The sequence below is a fragment of the Schistocerca piceifrons genome, chromosome 2, assembly GCF_021461385.2.
Source record: "Schistocerca piceifrons isolate TAMUIC-IGC-003096 chromosome 2, iqSchPice1.1, whole genome shotgun sequence".
Classification (NCBI taxonomy): Eukaryota; Metazoa; Arthropoda; class Insecta; order Orthoptera; family Acrididae; genus Schistocerca; species Schistocerca piceifrons.
In genome coordinates this window covers 749,667,652-749,685,681 of record NC_060139.1, presented here as the reverse complement: position 1 = coordinate 749,685,681, position 18,030 = coordinate 749,667,652, and the positions used below count along the sequence as shown (strand labels likewise).

The window sequence follows — 18,030 nt, the reverse complement described above, 5'->3', positions numbered from 1 at the left end:
CCAATACTTCTAAGAAAGAAAACTTCCTGTCCTTCTCCACCCCTAATGTCACTCTTATGTTTGGATGTGTCTCATTCTTGTGCTTGATGAACTGCTGCATCGTCTCACTCCCATGCGGCCAGAATAAAATTGTATCGTCAGTATATCTGAAGAAGTGGGATGTCTGTAATGGAGTGCTGTTCAGCGCTTATTCATCAAAATCCTCCATGAAAAGATTAGCTCTGGCTGGTGGCGGTGGTGAACCTATGGCTGTTCCATCAGTCGTGTCATAATAATGTCCAATGTATAAAAAGTGACTGATTGACAAGAAGTGTCAAAATGATTTTAACATTTCATTGAAGCGACAAGTGACCAATAGTTAACAGTGTCTGTTCTACAGGACCACTGTACAAAGGGAGACCACGCTGAAACTGATCTTGACGTGACTTAGGTATATGCTCATCTGCTTTATCACATTAACAAACATTTGTAAGTTCTTGGTATGATGTCCACAGCGGTCAACTATACCTGCTAATAATTTAGTTAAATATGTTGCCAACCTATATGTAGGAGAGCTGATAGCACTAACAGTTGGTCTCAGTGGTACGCCATCTTTTTTGTGTCTTATGCAGACCATATAACCTAAATGGTCTTGGTGCTTTTGATTTAAATCTTCATGGATATGTCATAGAGGCCAGTGTTCTTTAGTAGCTCCCCTGGCTTACTGCTAAGTGCCAGAGTCGAATCCCATTTGAGGATCCAGTATGCGCAGTCTTCCAATACCAGATCCACTTTCATACAATAATCTGTAGCATTGAAGATAAGCGTAAGCTTTCCCCTTCTCGCCTGATAAGACAGTCAACTCTTCATCCTTCCCCACTGATTTCAGTCCATGTTTCTCCACCCTGCTAATATTGGACTTACATAGCTTGAGTGTCACTAAAATCTGGTTTGTAGCCACTTCTTGTGGAATATGTCACATTGCTTGTTCTACTGCACTTATAATCTTGGTCACATTTGTGGAGCTGGAGCAGAGTAGAAAGCTAATGGTGGTGAGGAACTTGAGAAATCCACAGGGTGTCTTTGTTGGCAGAGCTGAAGAATTCAGAGGCAACATGATGTCAAGAATGAAGAGGATAGGCTTGAGATCGGAAAAGTTGGAGGACACAAGATGCATAATGGCATGAAAGAATCTGGTAATCAGAAAAACTGTTTGACATTTCTGTTGACCTCATTCAGTATTAATCTGTGTAATTTATTTCTCACTATTTGTGACCTCCATTTGTGGAATAGTATGCCCCTTTATAAAATGTTTCTGTTGCGTTTGGGATTGTAATGTGTTTTGATACGAAGTAATCTATTGTAAGATGAGATACTATCTTCCTGTTGGAGTTACTTTTTATTTATTGAGTTTCTGTGTATCACATTGCTCGAATATGTGGTTTTATGATTTTTGTGTAAGATATTTCTTTCTTTAGATTATGATAGCTGAAATGGAGAAATATTATACTATTCATCCACGTGATAAGACTAACAGGTATTTCTTTTTTAAATTTGTGTTGAGACAATTGACTCTCATTTAGTGAGAATTGAAATAAGCTACCTAAATAGCAATCAGCTTGTATAGCTGCGGTCACTGATATGAAACATGGAGACAAATGTTTATTTTCTCCAACATTGCTTTCAAACAAAATTTAATGTTTCACCAAGTGAAAAAATTAATCTTAGTATTGTTTTCATATCTTTGTAGAACTCACACCTGAACAGCAGAAGATGCTCATTGACATCAGAAGACGCAAGACTGAATTGCTGCTAGAAATACAAGTAAGTGTTTACATTAATTCAGAGACTATTTTATGTTTCTAATTCATAATTACATATCTTCTGAAAAATAGCTGAATAAACTTAGGTCTGGATAAAATAATTCTGGGAAAGACTTAAAAATGAAACATCCAAAATTCCTTGAGAAAATGTTAAAATTTTGGTTGTCAACTTAAATGCATGGATATACAAAAACATTGTTGAAGAGTATCCAACTCGTGCGGAAACAATCAAAAATCTAAAAAGATTAACTGCCTTTTGCAAGCAGTGCAATCTAAAAGTTATGCCTACTCATTTCAGGGCCCTCCCAAGGAAGAAAAATAGTTGGGACATGACCTACTGCCTAGACCATGTTACAATAACAACAACAACAAAATAGAAGGAAGATCTCAATTGCTAAAGCGTGAAAAATCTAAACATCAATTCTGTCCATTATCCCTTGGAAATTAAAGTAAAATTTCACTCGAATAGAACCCGAAACAGAGTTGGAAAGAAAAACTAAAGATTGTTACACAAACTATCATACAAAACAAGAACATCTACCAAGAGTATTTTTCAAAGCTGAAGATTAACAACTGGGAGGAAATGGAGGAGTTGTTAACAAAAGTGACTGAAAAGGAAGTATGAAACAGAAACACTATGTGATGATGCCCTTGATAACAGGCTAAGGACTTGGAAGAGATGTTACTTCGACGAAACTGAGGAAAACTGGAATGAATTCAGCAAACAAAAGAAAATTACTGCAAAGTTTATTAAAGAGGAAAAAAGAAACTATGATGGAACTGGTGTAGAAAATCTGAAGAAAGGCTTAAAACAATATAATTCTAGGGGATTTTACAGAAGCTTCAAAAGAACTACAGTGGTGTCACAAACTCGAGTATCTGTTCCAAAAGGCAGGATGGTAACAAGGAGAATTGCCGAAAGACTAAACTTCAAGAGAGAGTGAAATGTAAATCCACAGTCAAACCCACCAAGGATCACGGAGATAAAAAATTGTCAAAGAACTGAAAACAGTAAGTGCCTGGGGAGGGTGTAATAACAGCTGAAACGTTTAAATTTTGAGGGATCAGACAGCAGAAAACTTACATCACGTAATTTCTGACATCTGGGAAAAAAAACACGTGTTGGCTGGAACAATAAGGGAGACTGCACTGACTCAAACAACTACCAAGGAATTTGGTTAATACCAGTTTCTTACAAAGAACTTTCCAAAGCCTTATTAAACATAATAGAAGAAGTGGATCATCAAATAGGTGACTACCAAGGAGGTTTCAGGAGAGGAAGGTCTTGTATAGAATAGATTTTCTGTCTGAAAAGCATCCCCAGAGTAAGAGCACTAAGAAGTAGAAATACTATAGTTGTGTTCATTGACTTTAAAAAAGCATGTGACTCAGTTGACCAGCAGATTTTCTTGAGTGTTTTGGAACAACTCAGAACAGATGTAAAAACTAGGGCAATTATATATCAAATGCTAATGGAAACCATCACCAAAGGGAAATTTCATTGGGAAATTTCAGAGCCTATTGGATTTAGACAGGAGTTGGTCAGGGAGATGGACTATTACCCAACTTGTTTATCACTGTCCTGGCAAAGCTAATGAGAACATGGAAGCAAGTCATAAAAGAAGAAGGAGTAGAAGTATGTTTGGGTTCAAAGATGTATGATGTGAAGATGGAGTGTTTAGTTTTCACAGATGATGCAATAAGGAAGCAGCTGTAATAATGCTCAAAAAAGCTATACAAGATAGCATAAGAAACAGGTCTCATGATCTCTATTAAAAATCAAACTACAGGGAATACAAACATGAAGGTGATACTCATCTGAATACTGAGTTTAGAACAATCCAGAGAACAAATAAATTCAAGTATCTTGTTAAATGAATCCCAACTGAATGGGCGTAATAAAGAATCAAACAAAGGATGAGCTAGAAAGATAAAACTAGCATTTAGTACAGAATAAATATAACAAAATAACAGTCTTGTACAGTTCAAAGGCAGTACACCTCGATTATTAAACCAGTAGTACTTTACAGTTAGTTCACTGTGCCTGAAACTGAATAAGGAAGGAGATATGGAAGAACTAGAAAAAAAGGAAAGAACAATTTTAAGGAGTATCCTAAGACTGCAAAAATGAAACGATGATACATGGAAGAAGAGGAAGAATGAAGGTATGTATAAACAGGCGAAGGAGGTTGAACACACTATACGCAAGAGAAGGCTGAAGTTTTGTGGGCAACTCTCTAAAGAATGAGCGAACGCAGATTGACAAAGAAAATCTTCATCTACATTACATAACTAATGAGTTGAGGATGTAAGAAAGAACACGGAAGAAGTTGGGATCAGTCATTAGTCAGAGAGAGATTTAGGGTAAAGGGGTATTTCAAATGAAGGTTGACAATTTTAGTGTACAACAACGAAGATCATCCAGAAAGAGGAAAGGAAAAGGAGCCTCGGCAAAAGAATGAAGAGATTTTGGGAGGAGAAGAAAAGAGTAACCAGCAAACCAGTTGCTTCCCTGGTCAATAGTAGCCCGAAGTTGAAAACGAGATTAACAGTTATCTGTCCATTAGTATTTTCATGTGACTCCATTTCATAAATACTTATGCCTCATTGATTCAGACAACTTAGATTGAATTAATAGACTGTAGACAGTTGTATTCATATTGCATATGGTCATACCCTATCATTTAATAGCTCACATCCTCGAGGTAAATTTTTTATTGATTCCTCTCGTTTGTTTTTGGAAACGAAAAGCCCGTATGCAGTGCGTTCGTTATTTTGCATCCCAGTCTTACGCGTAACGGCAATGCCCTCTAAATAATGGGAACATTCCTCGCAAAAGCCGTTAAAACGTGGTAATGAGCTGTCCCGGTAGAAAGGCGGCGTTCCGCGCGTGACTAACAACTGTGCCACTCCGCCGTGTCGGGGTTATTCCCGACTTGTGACGTCACAAGGACGCGGATAGGCAAGGACGCGAGAACGGCTGCGTTGCTACCCGCCGCATCTGCCGCGGGGTTGCAGCTGCCATGTTGTTGTCGGTTAGCGCGAGTGTCATCCGCGCAATCTGCGGCGCAAACCGTTATTTCGAAACTGTGTTTGAGGAAGTGTGTTAAATGTCATTCACGAATGAAAAGTGCCCAAAACCACATAAATTAGTGTAGAAAATTTATTGGTACCAAAAAACGTAAATAATTCACAAAAGTTAAAATAAATTTGCAACTTTTTGCCACAGATTTTTCCGTTCGCAAAATTGTGTGTCTCTTCCTAAGACGTCTTGAGAGCGTTCAGAAAAATAGTACTGTTCATAACGCTGGTGATTAATTCTGACAGAATTTTTTAATCTCGTAGACTTAAAAGTCTGACGACGTTTCTGGAAATTGAATGTGTATACAGGAAAAGTCGGTCAGGCAACATAAAGTGTTGCATATAGATGTGTTATCTGAGGTGCTTATTATTCAGGTAGGGATTCCGTTCTAGTACGAATATGTCCAGTCTCGTAGACCAAAGATTTTATTTTACAATAAAATCAAAGAATTATCAATACGTGAGCCATATATGACAACAGGACGAAACTGACCGATTTTGTCGATCACACCGCACGTCTAGTTTACAGATAATCTTTTGTTTAAAATGTATTTCTAGAACAGTATGTTGATTTTCGTCGCAAGACTGATGACAGTTGTGAGTGCTGTTGATATGGTATTGCGTGAGAGTGCTGTCATTAGTAAACGACATGAATCGAAGTAAGAGAGTGCCAAGGTTCTAAGGGGAGATAGTTCCTGTTACTTTAACGGTGAGTGACGAAATAGTTTTCAGATTTCATGACGAAGGACTCTGGCTGCACTAGCTTCTTGTTGGAATCCATTCCACAGTCAGACTTTTTTTCCAAATTGGTAATGAATTAATACGTCTGTCTGGCAGGGAAGGATGCGAGTTTGCTTAGCGAAGTTTTTTTTTTTTTGTGACCCGCTGCCCTTCACTGACCCTCGCTGGGTACATCTTTGAATCGAATACAATGACAGAATCGCAACAGTCGCTTCATCACGGCTTTTGTAATATAACTGATAGGTCACAAATCTTGTTGACGTAATATTCGTTGTATTTTGAAGTTACTTACCGTAGGACTGCTTTCTGTGAACTCAAGAATAACTTGTGTGTTATCCACATGTTGTTCCATTCATTGCACGCTAAGAATAAATATGTGTATTGGGGACATTAGGAAACCTAAGGTCTACGAGCCAGATGGGCATAGCAGAGTGGTAGCAACTCGGCATAAAAGTGACACGTATTGGTGCTTCTTGACTTGCAGAGTGATTTTAGTTTCTCTGGCTTTCTGTCAAAAGTTTGACGCGTGCTGTTATATTAAATTAGGTAACGTTCCATAAGGGTACAGATCTCTTTTTGAAACATTGTTTCATCTGAAAATAGGCACTTTTTCAGACAGTCATGTCAGCATCTATGGAGGTCAGATGGAACACGCGAATCCCTATCGCAGAGCCGATCGTTTGGGTGCAGTGCTTGGACCATCTGCACTTCGTACGGAAAAAGATGCAACCACTTATGTAACACTTTCTGGACAGCTGGTCTTGCATCCTGCAATTCGCATGATGCACTGCGAATTGACTTCTGGGGCTGCATTTAAATTCAACGTGCAATTTGTCAACAGATGCGTGTGAAACAAGAGAATGTTCACTTCGTCGAAGGTCTTTGACAGTGTCTGTTTTGTAATAACCTCATTATGCTCGTTTTGCCGATGCTGCGCTCGTATACTGGTACAGAAATTGCCATAGGACTGTTATCACGAATTTGAATTTTGTGTACCGTATGACACCTCGCACCTTCTACTGGTCTGTCGCCATTTGGAGGCACTTCAAGTCAAATCTGCAACAAAGGATAACGGAAGAAAAACTTTGAGAGATACTAAAAGTTTTACAGTAAACTACTATTCACTTTTTGTAATAGTTTCAGTGTTATGATTTTTTGAAATGACGGCATGACTTCATGAACACCCTGTACGTCCTGCATTCTTACTCTCGATTAACGAAGTATCGACCCATCGTACATTTTTGGTTCTATTTTTATCCAGCTCCTACATGGTATCAACTGTACGAGGATATTGTATCTTATCAGACAAGCCGAGTAGATGACAGTGGGAGGATTCAAATAAGAGCGGCGGATTTCTCTATGAGGTCGCTTATCCAACTTCAATGCCAGATTCTCTAACAGATGCATTTGAAACACAGAGACGTTCGGCGTGAAAGTTCTGAAAGCGTACGGTAAGAAATGTCAGGCAACATATTTCTGCCTCTTATATAATATACATCTCTCGGAAAGATCAACACGTAAAAATCGGAGAAACTCAAGCTCAAGCGGAATTTTACCATCAAATCTCTCATTTCGTATACCATTCGCAAATGGAACAAAAAAGGAGAACTGTTGATGTTCGTGAAATCCTCCCCCCCCATCCGTCATACACCTTGCGAAGTATAGACGTAGATTTGTGTTTGCTAGATGCTGTTTCCTCTCAGTTCGACCTGCTTCTTACAGCCCAGTTTTTTTTGTCAGTATTCCAGAATTTTTGTTTTGTTTATTTCTTTTAGTTCTTGGATGCAGTTTGTACACCGTGTAAGACGAGATATCTCTTCACCAGATTTATACCGCCTGTATGAAAAACGTTTAGTAAAATGTAAACTATAGACCTGTCTTTCAGATGGCGGATAAAAGTCAATGCAAGGCAATTTATTTTTGTAGCGCACTGATAAAATTATGCCCCAGAGGAAGATCGCGTCGTGACAGCTGGGTATTATTCAGTTTTTTTTTAATAAATTCCTCGCCGTCATATTCTCTGTAATTCCTGGAATTTAAGAAAAGAGGACCGTGCTGTAGAAGTTTCTTCTCTCTTTTATGAATGCAATCATTATGGCCAGAATAGAAAGTTGCATGCGGAATGTGGGTTACTGTCGACGCCGTAAAAAAGGGAACGGACTAGAGCAACCATGTATACATGGTGCCAGATACTATCTGAAAAGCGTGTAAGGATGTTACAGGGTAGGTTGTGCTGAGAAGCAGTTGTTAAGAAAAAATTTGATACGTTGCACTGTTTCCGAATTAATAAGCATTGAAGTTAACCAATCAGGCCGTTGCGCGCTCAGATTCAAGCGGACCGCCAGACACTGTTAACTGTCAGTTGTTCTCGTAGCGTAGATGATAGCGCAGGAGATTGGTCAGCCTGTGGCTTGGATCGATCCTTATTACTGTCCCATGTCCAATTTTTGTATTTTGTCTTAATCGGTTCTAGGAAACCAAAAGAACACATTCGGCGACACCGTCTCTGGCGGGCAACGGCGTGATAGTCTAACTTGAATGCTAATTGACATGGAAATGGCGGAACGTATCGAATTTTTTTTCTAAACAATTATTTGTCAGCACAATCTACCCTGCAACATCCTTACATGCATTTGGAACTGTTTCTGACCACGTTGTACAAGCACATGGAATAGAAATACATCTGTCTCGCAATTTAACGCACTATATCTTGACGTGTTTGGCTATTACGTCTGGTGGGTATAGACATGCCTGTGTTGAACCGTTGGACGTTAACAGTGCTTCGTTTAGAAGGTCGTCTTCGTTTCGCTGGCCTGTGAAACAAAGATTTTGAAAATATACATGTGAAGTAAGTTTAACCACAGAGGAACTTGCGTCGCTGCAAATGTCAGTGCTGACAAACTCTGAAGAATCGTAACGGACTGTGCGAAATAGCCGTTGACGCAGTTTCAACTAATTACCAGTGGACAGAGCGCCGACTGCTCGTTTGCCGTCAGCGATGAGTCAATGTTTTTCCCAACAACTGTGTATGCGGCTTTGGTGTCGGATTTGTGCTCTTGGAGGGCAACTTGCATCATACTTTAGAACGCAAAATTGTAACAAACACGAGAAATGTTTAGCGATGAGAAGCAGAGAAACGTAATAGCAGCCAGCCATGGTCTAAAGTGAAGGTTAACAGTTTAATGATTTAATGAAAGATCGTTTATTTTAGTCGTGCGAAGGAAGATTAATGTTTAACGTCCCGTCGACAGCTTGGTCATTAGAGACGAAGCACAAGCTCGGATTAGGGAAGAATGGGGAAGCAAATCGACCGTGTCCTTTCAGAGGAAGTGATTTAGGGAAATCACGGAAAACCCAAATCTGAATGGCCGGACGAGGATTTGAAACCTCGACCTTCCGAATTGCGAATCCGATGCGCTAACCATTACGCCACCTTTGCATGTGTCAGTCGGGCCTTGTAGCGCATTTGTTGAGAGCCTTGTTCAGATCTCTTATTTGGCCATTCAGATTTAGGTTTCCTGTGGTTCGGCTAGGGCGTACGCCGGGATTGTTCCTATGATTATCTCCCCCCGCCTTGTCCAATACGAGCTTGTTCTCCGTCTACAATAAACTCGTCTGCGGGGAAAGTTAAACCCATACTCTCCCTCTCCCTCCCTCCCGTTCACTGCGGCGCATTATGACGGACTAAGATCTATGAGGGATATAAAAAAAATAACTTCCATTAGGGTATACAACTCAGCCTTGTGTAACAGATAGCCAGCAGAGCAGGTGGAAGAATATCAGCTGAGAAAACCAAGATAGAGAATTCAAGAAAATGGGCTACAAAAATGTGGCATATACATGGTGTTCCAGAAATGTTGCGACAGACTTCGAGGGGTTGCAGAGGATGTCTTGAGGAACAAATTGAGGATACGAAACCGTGTCCGGAAACGTCATCCAACAGAGCATCGAAGTTAAAGGCGCCAGCGCCTGCCACTAGGCCACCCTTTCGGCAGCGAAAGTGACTTTGTCCACTGAAGGACCGTTGGCAGATCGTCTCGCAGTGTTGTTTGTTATTCAGTGCTCACGACTCATTGCCAAAATCGCCAGTGGAGTAGATGGAACTAGGTGCTGCAGAGAAAAGCCTTGTCTCCTATGAATGCAATACTATGTTGTCTCGGTGGATGATGGTTTCAGTCACGGGCTTCCATACGCAGTTTATTTTTCCCCGGGGACCCTCTAAAAGTTTTAATGTTCTTCGGTTAGCAGAAGAAAAATAAACTGCAGAAGGAAACCCGTGTCCGAAACTTGTCATCCACCAACGCAACGAAGTATCGCATTCGTAGGAGACGAGGCCTGTCTGTGCAGCAGATAACTCCATATTTCCACTAGCAATCGGTCGCGATCACTGGATAACAAACAACAGTGTGAGACGTTTTGCCTACGGTCCGTCAGCGTCCAAAGTCACGCTAACGAAGGTTGGTCTAGTAGCAGGCGCCGAACCCTGTAACTTCGACGCCCTGTGGCGTCGTTGGATGGCGTTTCCGGACGCAGTTCCTATCCTCAGTTTGTTTCTCGAGACACCCTCTTCTGCGACACACTGTGCAAATGGATTCACAAAAAATATTTACAGTAAAATGCACATTCCACGAAAAGCGTAGATTACAATACCGCAATGAAACCAGTGCGCCTCTACATAAGCGAATGTATAGCACTAAATTATAAATTATTTAACGGGAAATACTAATAATATTATGAGAAGGAAAGTTGCTGCTCGCCAAATAGCGGAGATGCTGAGTCGCAGATAGGCACAACAAAAAGACTCACACAATTGTAGCTTTCGACCGTTTTAGTTGCCTGAGACTGCAGTCGTGTGTGTAAGTTGCGTTTGCGTGAGTGTGCTTTACTCGAAAAGCTGTTTTATTAAAAGAACAGCAATAGTGCTGCATCTCTTCGCGAGCATCGACGCATTAAAGGAACACAGAGAGGTCTTTCCACACCAGGGTTGAAGAACATAATTCGGAAGTTAAAATTAACTGGACATTTGGGAACTGCTCCAGGGAGAGACCGGCGGCCAATTGTGCCATAAATTGTTGAAGAAGTTACTGTTACCAAGGCTGAGGATGCTGGACGCAATGTGCGATCTTCAAGGAGTGCACGAGTGGTGGTACGATAGCTGAACACCCCATGGTCCAACTTCGAAAAGTGCTGTGAACAGTTGTGAACTGGTATCTCTAATGCGGTTCCAGGCTGTCTTGGATGTAGATGGTCGTCACATTGAGCAACATTTGTAACCTGGAACGAAAACATGGAACGCAATTTACAAATGTCACCCTCTCATGTAGAAATGAAAGTGTGTTCTTTCGATGGTTTGTTCTTTATTTCTCTTCTGCATGCCCTTACAAATGTTTCCACAAAGTGTAATTGTCCTACGATCACTCGTTTTTCATGGGGATACAGTCAAGTAGCGAAAGGTTAATTTTAACCACCTTGTATTCCTTAACGAATTGACTAGCTCGCTCTGTACAAAATTCTGCCGCCTCAGAGTTCTTTTAACTCAACAAGAACAGAACTTTGGTACCTCAGTTGCTTAGTCACTATTACATACAGAAAACTACGAGAAATTTGCTGACATTTATTCGACAGTTGAGTTATCGTGATTGGTGAAACTCCGGTTTTCAAATTCATTTTAAGTTTTTTGTTCATATTTGTCAGTTTTCTGAACCAGTTCGTTGGTGATTATAGACATGTGGCGTCAGAAGTCAGCTCATTCCACTTAACCAACAGAATAGCAAACGCAACAAAAAATTACATTGTCGACACTCCAGATATTTGGGTTTGAAATCGCAACAGATCCCTGACATTTAGGAAACAACTAGAACTAACAGGACAGAAGCTAAAATCGAGAAATAAGATATCAAGGAAAGTGGCCGGTGCTAGCTGGGGATCTAATGCAAACACCTTAAGAACTAGAGCTCAAGCACTTGTTTACCTTGTCGCCGAATATTCTTCTCGTGTGTGGAGTAGAAGTAGCTATGCCAACAAAATAGATATCCATCTAAATGACACGTGAGAATGGTAACAGGGACTCTTAAATCCACGCCAACGCCATGGCTGTCAGTACTCGTCAGTATTGCCCCTCCAGATCTCCACGACAACCGACAGTAACACATGACGGGATGAAACTGAAAAGATGTAGAAACTTACATAATCACAAAACAGTGAACAACATACCGCGCACTCTATTGAAATGTAGAGAACTGAGGTGGGTAAACAGTGGCCAGCTCGCCCCAGAAAGCTGTAATCTGAGAGGTGAATGGAGAAATCAGCGGACGTTCTTCCACGGTCATGACAAGCAACATAGTTCCATCCAACGCCCGGGTACGAGCCGACCAAGAAAAATATGGAGCTCCCTCAACCGTATCAGAATTGGCCACGCCGTGACCAGAGCAACGCTACGGAAGTGGGGAATTACCGATGATGACCTACGCAACTGTGGAACAAACACTGGAACACATTTTGCTTGATTGCACAAAAATAAAATTCGTAGATACCTGGAAATACTTTGTAGATGCAACACCTGCAACAATTAACTGGTTGGAGTATTTGGATATCCAAATGTGATGGAAGTGGATCTCTCAACTTTCTTTATGTTCGCCTCGGTAGCTGTGCGGTTAGCGTGACGGATAGCTAACCGAAAGGACCCGAGGTCTATTCCCGCCCACGCCAGAGACTTTCTCCTCCGGGGGACTGGGTATTGTGTTGTCTTCGCGTTCGTATCGTCATAACTGACATTCTGTTGAGATGGCTGTATGGGCACATCCCGAAAGCTAATAAATTGAAGAAGAAGAAATACTTCTTTTATATACTGCCAGTTCTCCAGCTTTCTTTATTTATTACTATCTGCTTGCGCTGATTCATATCATTTTATCTTACATCAACATAATTGTATGTACTTTTAAAATATAATTCTGGAAGCCTTACGCACAACCACTTCTGTCATGGTCATGAACATTTGTCTTACAAAAGACACTGTTGATGCACAGCCTCTTTTCTCATCGTATTCCGTCCACATGTAGTACAAATTTCGCAATGATAGTTCCCAACTTCGAGATTTTTTTGACACTGAGATTTTCAGTTTGACACTAAGTCGTCAGACTTCGCGCCAGAATAGCAACAAAATACGTAATACATAAGTAAGGCCTATGTTCAGTGATCTTACAAAACCAGATGCCTGAGCAGTTCAGCGGATGACCACTGGCGGAGCACACTTTTTAACCTGGGTTCAACTTACATGAACAGTGCGTAGCTGTCTATTCGCAGAATGACTAACAACTTCCATAATATTATTAATCAGCCACAGAAGGCTCATTAGTTAATTCTTTTTCATTTGTATGGCAGATAGTACTAATCGAAATTTTGGAGAAGGAAAAGTACTGGACTTGAGGGACAAGTCCGCTCCAATCCTGTTCGCAGAAGTCTTGAAAACCTTCGGGCAAACAACAGCATTTTTGTTTCAGCACCCTCTCACTTGTCTTTAAGATGATACAATATCGAAGCGAAATAGCAGACGTGTCAAGATGAAATTTATGGTACATATTAAGGTCTACGGTCCCTTGGCGATGTAAAAAAAAGCGAATTTCTAAGTCAGTGGCAATCAAAACATACGGCCATTTACGTCACATATTTTGGTACTCGCCGACTCAGTCACGAAAACTAGCGGGGTACTTCCTGTTGACCTAAGCAGCAGGGTTTCACAGTAGAACCAAAGGAAAAAATCCGAAAATAGTTGATTTGTAATTATATCACACGAAAAAATTGTCGTTTGTTATCAGTTTAACTGTGTCTGTCTATCTGTTACGACCCCTTTTTCTCACGAACGGGTAGACGTACCAAGTTGAAATATATGTCACGTACTAAGGTCTGTGGTCCCTTGGCGGAATAATAAACGTTAGCTTCTTAATGCGGTCAAAAGGTACGGCCATTTACGTCACATACACTCGCAAACCTAACTCATCGAAACTTCTAAGGCACTACCCGTTGCTCTAGAGTCATGAAATTTGGCAAGAAGAAGGATTTCACACTACAAAAGTGTCAGAAAATTGTTGATTTGTAATAATATCACACGAAGTAATATTTATTTTTTCATTCGTTATCTGACTTCAAACTTGAAATTAAAACATTCTCGAAAGTCTTGGAATCCCTGGGACCGATATCGCGTCAGTATCGATGTCGATAAGAGGTAAAATTCGTCGAGATCCTCGATTTCCGGGGTGGATGAACTGTCTGTACACATAATTAAATTTGTACGAAACACTAAGTGCGCGAGTCGTACTCGCACGTGGCCAAAAAAAACGGCTCTGAGCACTATGGGACTTAACTTCTCGGTCAGGCGGTTCCAGTCTGTAACGCCTAGAACCGCTCGGTCACTCCGGCTGGCTCACATGGCCAGTTTTTCTCTCCCCCTTCGCCCCCTCTGTGCTTATGCCCTTGGCGAGCACCTACCTCACCACCCCTTTGGTACGACCCTGATTCCATCTCGAAGCCCAGGAGTGAGTGCGTAACAGTTTCATATGTTGCACAGGCTGTGTTTGGATAGAGAAGGTCGGCGGGTGCCTCTCGCTGTTGCGTGAGCTTCGCCGTAAGCATGCGAAACTGAAGAAACAGTGTTGCCTCGCGGAACCGTTTTGAAACACTGAACTGCCGACTGTGTTTCCTTCCTTCTACATTCTCCCGCTCTGCGACTCGTCAGCACTCGTATTGCACTGTTGCTGTCATATTGTCGGAAGTGCCCGTTCTCAGAGCATGGAATACGTTTCACGACATATTCAAAACAAAAAAGATAAGAATATGCCTCTTGGTTGTAGCGAAGTAAGTGAGACGTTTCGGTTTGTACATTAATCTGTCAGCTCCTAAAACTTGCTGGATGAATTGGTCCACCGGAGGACAGTGACTCACGACATCACATACATTCTTAATTATGAAATAATGTTGTGATTAATATAGTTGATGATTTTTTCAGAGGAGGGATACAGTAAAATATAATGTTAAATACAAATTCAAAGGAGCATCACGAGGAATGAGAGGCAGTGGGACTCACTCAGCGATTAATAAATTAATAATCTACCTTTTCTTAATGTGTGTTCTTCTTGCAATGCCGGCCTGTGTCGCCGAGGGGTTCTAGGTACTTCAATCTGGAACCGCGCGACCGCTACGGTCGCAGGTTCGAATCCTGCCTCGGGCATGGATGTGTGTGATGTCCTTAGGTTAGTTAGGTTTAAGTAGTTCTAGGGGACTGATGGCCTCAGATGTTAAGTCCCATAGTGCTCAGAGCCATTTGAACCATTTCCTTCTTACAAAAGTCAAAATAACATTTACACGTTGTGATGTATTTATTTTTGCGAGTAAAATTGTTAATTAAAACTTAACGTTCTAATCATACTTCGCTCTTTCAAAATCCGGCGTCATAAATAGTGGTTTCCATGCAACAAAACTCAGTCTTCGAATGACTTTTCGGTAATTACACTGAAGATCATGGCTATTGGTAATAAGTTATCCCTTGTGCCCCTTCCAGTTTGTATCCAACATTGTAACTCTCTGTACCCCTTCTCTATTCCGAGTTAATCCGTACTAGAACTAAAAACATATTTTCTTATTTGATCTTCATTGAGCTTTGGCATGACCTTGTATTATGTATCATTGTATACGTAAAATTTGTCGCTCTTTTTAAATCTTAAATCAAATAGTGGGGTTCTTATTTAAAGAAATCACTTCCAAATTACCTTGAAAACCACATTCAAGGTCACGGCCGTTAGTAGCAAAGCGTGACCCACTTTGCTACTTTCAGGTTTTATCTAAAAATTTTTGCTGTATCGTATTTCCAACGAGAGTTGTTCCCCATTGTGGATTAAAATGGCCCACCTTGTGTATATATGATATAGGATTTCTCGCAGCATCGCCAACAGTGCCATAAGCGATGGTGTAAAATCTGATATTACCCGAGGACCAGACGAAGTGGCACAGAGGTTCCTTCGTTAGGGCATTGTAGATTCTTTCATCCCTACTTGTACCGCTCGGTTAGGACTCTGTTCCAATAACAATCCCGTCGACGGTAAGTTAATCCATATCATTCTCTTAACCTTGCACCCTAGCGAGAAATAGACCTTGGGGCTGGAAACTGTCACTCCCTGTAGAGGCTGTCAGCCAAATTTGATGTAAAATTGCGATTTTTCGTTTTGTCGCTTTCGAAATCCGTGATGTTGCATGGTGCAAGCATATTATTGTGATTATGTATTTTCAAAATTATTTTAAATGTTATTTAAATGTTACAGCTCTTCTGGGGACAAGCCCAGATATCTCTATCTGCTTCTGTGTATTCGTGGCGCAGTATAGTGTTGGAGGATTCCTTCTTCAGTTGGTAGACGAGATGATGAGCGTTCAGAGTGTGATTGAGATTGAGTGCTATCCACGAGAATCAATTGAAATATTGGTATTGTGTCGGTTGTCGTGGAAAATAAGTTTTTTTTGGGGCGGGGGGGGGGGGGGGGGACATCCTTGATAACAGTCGAGGGATACAAAGAAGCTGGAGGATGGACATGAAATAACAGGCCACAAAATACCTCCTGACAGAGAGAGAGCCTACAAGTATTGTTAGCAGCTAGCAGTTCAGAACATCGAAGGAAATTGAGACACAACGAAGACAGATATTAGGGGCACACTTTTTTCCTTAAAATGTTGACCAATGAGGAACAACATTAAGAGCTCAGTATTTTGGATACAGAAACACTGTTCAATTTCAGCTGATTTATTTAAGACTGGAAAGTAGTACACACACGATAGTCTTTCTGCTTGGATAGTAAGAGCGAACTTCGTTATAGGAGTGTAGACTAGCTCATTGCTGGACACGAGTCTTTCAAAAATTTAAAATTACTGTATACGCTTGAAATACTGATAAACAGTTTTTCATGCGAAATGTTTTGGCATGTTCTTGATGGAGATTTATTTGTATCCTGCCAGTGGTTTGTACAGGTAATTGTGTTTCCCACACAATAGCACGTACAGCAACAAGTCTTTGACAGTTAAAGTGGGACTGGCGCCAGTTGCTTCGCTCGTCTGCGATTAATCAGATAATACGATATTGTTTACGTTTCTGTGGTAACGTATCATTGTTAGAGCAGTTAATTGCGCGTCACAGTTGAAAACTGGCTAAGCGCAGCTAACCGTCAGAGATCTTTCGCCATTCGGAACATAGTTTCAGTAAACGTATGAAAAGCGAAAAAGGCTATCTTAAACTAAATGGTTGTTCGTACAGCTCAGTAATGAAGCAGGCGCCATCCTATTGGAGATTGATTGCCATTGCCCTCCTTGACATATACACCAGCTTCTTGAGTCAGTTTTCTGGGACCTACAGATTGAAATGGAATACAAACTGTTTTGCATATAAATAGCTGGAAGTGAGGTTATCGTTTGCGTGTTAGAGAAAAAGCCCAAGGTAAGCAGTATGTTGAACAGTATTACACTGCTTTCCTGTCTTGGCATTTATCTGACTTGGTTATTAATACATACTACGGTCATTCAGTAAGTAAAGAGACAAAGTGGTCTGGAGAAAAAAGCGTTTCTTTTTACGAAACAATACTTTTTCTACTTTTCAACGTAATCCCCTTGAACATTTATGCACTTGTTACAACGGGCTACTAGTTTCTTTATTCCTACTGCAAAGAACTCTTTATCTTGATGTTTGAATCAATTTCCCACAATTTTTTTCACGTTGACCTGGAATTTCTTCCTACGTAATGCCTCCTTCAGTGCACGAAACAAATGGAAATCACTAGGTGCTAAATCAGGATTGTAAGGGGATGTGAAGTAGTATTTCCCATCCCATTTTGTCGATGGTTTCACGGGTTAGTTGAGCAATATGATGACGTGCGGTATCTTGCTGGAGAATCACACCTCTCCACTGAGATCCACGATGTCTCTCTCTCTCTCATGGCTGGCATCACCTTGTTTGAAAGGAAATCCTAGTAGTATTGGCTGTTCATTGTACGCTGCTCTTCGAGATAATCGCAAAAAACTGGACGTTCAGCATCCCAAAACACCGTCGACATGACTTTTTCTGCTGATGCTTGGGTTTTGAATTTTTTCTTCACGGGTGAGTTGGTGTGCTTCCACTCCATGCTTTGTCTTTTTGATTCTGGCTCATGATAGTGAACCCAAGTTTCATCACAAGTTAAAATTTTGTTGAGGAAGTGTTCATCTTTTCTTTTATAACGTTCCTTTAGCTCTGTGCACACTCTCAACCTTGTTTCCTTGTGTAGCCGTGTAAACCCATTTGGGGCCGATCTTGCACATGTTTTGGAGTATTTCAGATTGTTACAGATAATGTTATGAACTGTAACAGTACTAACTTGAACCTTATCAACTATCATTT

General features: G+C 40.8%; 1 protein-coding gene across 1 annotated transcript in view; it reads left to right on the top strand.

The window, feature by feature from the left end:
• The window catches only part of LOC124776338 (cytohesin-1), a 213,509-nt gene that overhangs the window by 9,428 nt on the left and 186,051 nt on the right, over positions 1-18,030 (top strand). The window contains exon 2 of the mRNA XM_047251281.1: positions 1,730-1,803. Within this exon, the coding sequence (XP_047107237.1) occupies positions 1,730-1,803 (74 nt within the window). The remainder of the gene's footprint in view (positions 1-1,729; positions 1,804-18,030) is intronic.